Source organism: Microtus ochrogaster, chromosome 5, assembly GCF_000317375.1.
Source record: "Microtus ochrogaster isolate Prairie Vole_2 chromosome 5, MicOch1.0, whole genome shotgun sequence".
Lineage (NCBI taxonomy): Eukaryota > Metazoa > Chordata > Mammalia > Rodentia > Cricetidae > Microtus > Microtus ochrogaster.
This window is the reverse complement of record NC_022012.1, coordinates 37,949,289-37,955,343: the sequence shown is the minus strand read 5'-3', so window position 1 is coordinate 37,955,343 and position 6,055 is coordinate 37,949,289. Positions and strand designations below refer to the sequence as shown.

At 53.9% G+C, this 6,055-nt stretch overlaps 1 protein-coding gene across 3 annotated transcripts in view; it reads right to left on the bottom strand.

Moving 5' to 3' along the window:
* Usp2 (ubiquitin specific peptidase 2) overlaps nt 1–6,055 on the bottom strand; it is a 31,781-nt gene that overhangs the window by 9,135 nt on the left and 16,591 nt on the right. Inside the window, exon 1 of one of the 3 annotated variants that reach the window (XM_005347160.2) lies at nt 2,030–2,389. The exons of the other annotated variants lie outside the window; for them this stretch is intronic. Coding sequence (XP_005347217.1) covers nt 2,030–2,176 — 147 coding nt within the window. The 5' untranslated portion in view covers nt 2,177–2,389. Of the gene's footprint in view, nt 1–2,029; nt 2,390–6,055 lie in introns of those variants that run through there. 3 annotated transcript variants of the gene reach the window in all.

Sequence of the window (6,055 nt, the reverse complement as noted above, 5' to 3'; positions counted from 1 at the left end):
ACGCTGCCCACTGAGGAGTGCCCACTTGGAGACACCCACTGAGGAGTGCCCACTTGGAGATACCCACTGAGGAGTGCCCACACACGCTGCCCACTCACACCTGTTTTTGTAGCTCTTTTCTAGTCCTTACCCCCTGTGCCCGAGACGACATCGGTCTAAACAGGCTGTAGAGATGCAAAGCATCCTACCACTGGTGACCATGTCCACGTCCACCAAGGCGGGCTCTCGGCTGAGGCACTTATCCCAGCACTAGTGAGGGTGGGGAGAGGGAGGCTGGAGTCACCAGTCCACAGAGGTACTCCGTTTTCAGGCTCACTGGGCGACTGCAAGGTGGGAAGTGCATTGCATCCTCCATGGTTAGTATTTGGGCCCCAATGCTTCTGTTGGTTTGGTGGTAGGGAGAAGGAAGAGGCTCCCCTAAATCACTATTAGGACCCTCTGATTATTATTATTATTTTTGGTGTGGGGAGTCATGTTTTAATCTAAAATTTCCTGAACTTCCAAACACCTGGCAAGTTCTTTTTTTCCCCCCTTTCTTAGACACAGGGTCTCACACTATCTAATGCTGACTGACCTAAAATTCACTGTGGAAATTCACTATGTAGACCAGATTGGTCTTAAACTCAAAGCTATCCTCCTGCCTCTGTCTCCCAAGTGATGAGATCATAGGCATTCACCACCATGCCTGACTCCACTTGCCAGCTCCTGACTGCTCTGTGTAGAATGGGGGTGGGGGGCTTACAGGGCTGGGCGGTGGGGAGGGGAGCAGGGCTGCTCTAAGCCAGGCCGATATTCTTCTGCCATGAATAGGAAATCAGGAGCTCCAGGGAAAGTCAGCACTTTCCATTCCAGAGAGGAACAAAATGTCCCAGGAGTGACCTTTCTCACAGGGCAAACAATCCTACCTCAGGGCTGGCAGGGAAAGAGAGGCTAGGATTGAAAAGGTGGGACAGAAACCCTGAGCAGCCAGCCTCTCCCAGGGACGGCACAAGGAACCAATTCCAGCGGGACTCGGGTGCAGGGTGCAGCGTTGAGAAAGTTTGGACCCGGAGCTTCCCTACACTCAGCCATCGGCAAACCTAGCTTTAACTCAGTAGCAAGTACTGGTCTAGAGAGCAGATGCCACTTCCATAGTAAACAGCACTCCTCTGCCAGGGCAGGAGTGGGGGCTCAAATACCGTCACGGGCAATGCGGGTGACATCTGGGGATGGGCCTGTAGGGACCGTGGACTGATATTGTGACTTCACACTGGAGACCCCAGCTGAGTAGCATTTTTGCTTTATCTGCATGGTGAGGGTCAGCCATGTGTCCTGGCTGCAACCAAGGAGCCCGGTGTAGCCCTGGCACAGGGCAGGGCACGCACTGCCAACACGGGAGCTGGTGCCTGTTACATAAGACCTGTCAAGCTCAGGCCCCTTTTCTCGTTCCCAAAGGGACAGTGGCCAGCCTTAGCCCCAGCATTACTCCACGAGCTGCTTCAATCAAGGAATCCACTGCCCACTCCACACAAGTGAAGAGGGCCAGGAAAAGAAAGGGCTCGTTCTCACACCTGTCTACAACCTCTGCCCTTCACAGGGTCAAAGCACCCTGACAACTGACCCCCGGCAGAGAACCTATTTGGGAACAGAGACGGAGAGGCAACCCCTTTGATACACCTTCTGTGCTGGAGTTTGGCCTTGGAGGAGTCACCCCGAGTCCAGCGTGCCGTCCGTTCCCCCTAGTCACACACCAGCCCTAGTCAAGGTTATTCTCGCCTGCACCTGTCTTGATAGGTGACTGGAATTAAGAGGCCAAGAGCCACCAGGTGCCCGGGTCACCCAGGGAGGCAGCCAGGGACCTTAGGGAGCTTGGATATCAAGAGGGGAGGAGTCTGGGGTAAGCAGGCGATTTCCAGGGAAGGGGGCATCCCTTGCCAGGAGACCCTCGGAAAAGAGGGGAAAGATCTGGGAAAGAACGTCCCGGGGTTCAGAGACTCGTGGTGGACCCCAGACCTTCGGCGTGGGAGGTCCCAGAAAAGGGCCCGCGTACCTTAGCTTTGTTGAGCAGAAGCCCCACGAAGGTAGAGAGCAGCAGGGACGGGGACAGAGGGGAGCGCGGCCGCAGCTCCTTGGCGAGGGAGGGAAAGGGGGCGGCGGGGGGCTCTTCGGGCAGGGTCACGGTGTATGAGGTACGCATGCTGCGGAGCGGGCGGTGGGCTATGCCCCCAAACCGGCACGGCTGACCAAGGGGTTACGGGGAGTCCCCGCGCCGTGCCACAACCCGGACACCGAAGCCAGCAGAGATCCCACAGGACCCCGTCGGTAACGCGGGGCAGTTACCGCTACTGCAGGGCCCAGCGCGCGCTCCTCCGCCTCAACCTCCCCACCGCGCGCAGCCAACCGACCCGGCCCAGCGCTCGCGCCCCGGCGGACTGGCTGACCCGCCGAGCCTCCAGCCGCGCGACGTCAGCGCCGGGGCGGGGCCGGGCTCGGGACCACGCCCCACCCCGCCTCCGCCCCGCCCCTGGAGCCGGCACGCGGACTCCGGCGAGGTCGCAGGACCTGCCTAAAGCTGCTGACCCCGAGCCACAGACACGCGGGAAACCCTACTGGGGCAAAGCGGGGACGCGCTGTCCCTGGCCGGCCCAGGGATTGGACTCCACGGACAATCTTTGGGGTCTTTGGGGGACGACCCCTTAAGATCAAATGTCAGTCAGCTTGGAGCGACTCCGCCCAGGCAGCAGTTGTGAACTTGGGGTTGCAGATCCTTTTGAGACCCCAGCGACAGCTCACTATTTTTCAGGACAAAATGCATAGGCGCACACTTTCGTCCACCTAGGTCTTCGTGACGCCCAGCCTCCTCACGTCTGCAGGGGTCGAGGAGCCCCGGCCAGGAAAGACTCCCGAACGTCTCCCGGGCTGAGCTCCGCTCCACCTCTAGACCTAGCCTACCTAGCCCCTATCAAGAAAGGCGGTGTTCATTTTATAAGGTACAATAGGTCATTGGCCCTTTTGGCTCCAGGAAAGAACCATTTTTGGACCTTCTTGACCTTTTACCCAACTCCATCTCTTATAGAACCTCAAATTTAACTTTTATAAGAGGATGGGAGGAAGACGCTCCTCCTGTGTGTGAGGTAGGGGTGGTCTTGTGTTGGGGTGGTCTCTGGCCTCCACGTGGCCAACGCTTAAAGGCCTAAGTCTAGGGAGAGGGGTTTGTTTCTGATGCTCCGCCCCCTCACCTAACAGGGAAGCGCAGGAATCTGCCGAGAGAAAGTATCTTGTTTGGAGCTTGCAGGCTATTTTTAGCTAGTATTTTTAGCGTTTAAAAATACTCGGAGAGGCAGCAGTGTGCGCTGTTACTCATCTGTGGGTTGCTTCTGTTCCTCCCGGCAAGCGCATTCCCACTTGTACACGCGTACCGCGCACACGACCACAGCCACATGGGGACTGCATCCGAGATGTTTGCGTGGGTTGTACCCTAGGCCACCCACCAAATAGGAATCTGGTGCCAATAAGGTGGGGAGTACGGACAAGTCTCTCACCATTATGTCCCCAGCAGTGATAAGGGAAGGAGGCGGGAGCAGGAGCCACGAGGCATTTAGGGCCGTCACGGTTCGAGGCATGATCTTCGGACTTTGCCCCAACCTTGGACCGTGGACACACGGCGACAGCCCTTTTCTCCAAGCTTCCGTCTTTGCCGCTACACCCTTTCCCAAGGTGCACTCCTACACTGGGCGCATGAACGCTCGCATTTGATCACAGCATTGCTGTATGATAACTAGAGCATCGTGCACGTGGTCCAGGAGGCTGTAAAACAGTCTGTCTATAGCCTCTTTCCATGATCATCACCCTCGTGCCTCTCTGGTCCCAGCCACCAACTACCTTGCTCCTATTCTGCTCTTAAGAAACAGGGCTTGAGCTGGGCAGACGGCCCAGCAGGTAAATGTACTTGCCTCCAAGACTGACTGAGTTTGATCCCCGGGACTCACAAGGTCGAAGAAGAAAACCGACCCCCACAAACTGTCTTTTGACTTCTAGGCTTACAAAATAAATAATTTTATTTTGACACAGGGTCTAACTAGGTAGCTCTGAATGGCCAGGAACTTGCTATGTAACCTCATAGAGGTCCTTTGTCTCTGGCTCCTGCGTGCTGTGATTTAAGGCAAACCATGCCTGGGTTATTTATTTATTTTTAAAGAAACACAACTAGGCCAGGTCAGGTGGTAGCATGTGCCTTTAATCCCAACACTGAGGCCAGCCTGGTCTACCAAGCGAGTTCCAGGACAGCCAGGGCTACAGGAAGAAACCCTGTCTCGAAAAACCAAAAAAAAAAAAAAGATGTGATCTCTCGGTTGTTTCTGCTGTCATGCCTTTGTCTGCCATCAAGGAGGAATCTCTGAACCATATGCCCAATTAAAGCCTTTCTTTGTAAGCTGCCTGGGTCATGGTGTTTTGTCACAGCAATAGAGAAGTAACTAAGACAGCCATTAACAATGCTCAGTGTTCATTGCCTGCTCATTATGTGCCAGGTACCAAACAAGACACCCCACATTTACTAGCCCACTTTATGCTCATTATACCCCCATCCTTCAGAAAAGGGTATGAGGGCATAGATTCAGCCCTCCGTTTGTGGTGGAATAGCAATTTGGAACTGGTCTGTCTTACTCTGGTGTCTTCTCTGAACAACTATGCACCCATGGCCAGCTTTAAAGTTACCATTGTTACTTTAAGTATTCGGCAATATAGTTAGTAACTTTGTGAAACCATCCTACCAAGCTTGTGCTTCATCCTTCAATCAGTCTGAGTTTAAGCGGGTAGCAACCAGCCAAGGACAACAAAGTGTCCCTCCCAAGCATCATCCATTGATAAGTGTGATTGCTCATGCATCTCTAAGGGTCCGGCAAGCAATTCTTCTGGCCTAACATGGGCATTCTTGTGGTTCTGGAGTGAACAATGGGTTAGGGCTGGGGTTCTCTTGATCTTATTTGGGTTCTCTCACTTGTTCTGGAAACCACTGGCTGAGCCTGTGAAAACTGAACTGAACTCACCCCGTGTGATGCGCATCCCCCAGCAGCCGAGCCTGAACTTTCCCTGGGGATGGATGCAGTATTTCAAAGGTTTATGAGAGCTGGGCATGGAGGGCGTGTGTCTTTAAGCCCAGCACTTGTGAAGCCGAGACCTGTGAGCTGCAGTCCAGCCAGGGTTGCAGATCCCCAAACAGAAAAAGCACCCAGGGAGAAAAAATTATCAAGGCCCTAAAGGCCAGATTGAAACCAACACAGAGCTACTTTAGCCGGATGTGATTGACTAGAGGCAAACCTGAAGTCAGAGTCTGTGGGGGCGGAAGCTTACCTCCGAAGCTGTGGCTACACTATGTCACTAACGGGAACCATCAGAGTAAACAGTTTTCTATAAAAAGTGGCTCAGGGGGTCGAGGCAGAATCTCGGTTGGTAGAGCACTCGCCTAACATGCACAAAATTCCATGCACGAAATTCTGGGTCCAATTCCCCGGTCTACATAAACCAAGCACGGTGGTGCTTGCCTGCAAACCCAGCATTTGGGAGAGAGAGGCAGGTCATCCTCGGCTACATAGGACATTCAAAGCCAGCCTGGGATATGTTAGATGCTAGGTAGGGGGTGGGGGAGGAAAGGACCTATAAAAAAATGAACATGTGAGCCTCCTCTTTGGAGCAGTGCCGACTGAATGTGGAGAGTGTGGTGGGCTCTTACCCTACTCTGAGACATTCGGTACCTCAGGGGTACCTTCACGAGGGGACACTGGGGTTTAAAGAGAAGGGGCTTTATCACAGCCCCCCTTCAATACTGCATACAGTATTTGCTTAGTGTCTGCTAAGCACAGTTCCACTGTGTGGTCCTGAGTCCGCAATGCTTGTGGCTTCTCTCCTTAAAAATCCACAGACAGCTGGCCTTGATGAGTTCCCGATAGAACATCCCCATTGTCTCAGTGTGTGGGTGCACCCCTTGAGATTTCTGTCCGGTGCTCCAATGTGGGTCTCTGTCTCTGTCTCCTTTCATCGCCTGATGAAGGTTAATATTCAGGAGGATGCCTATATG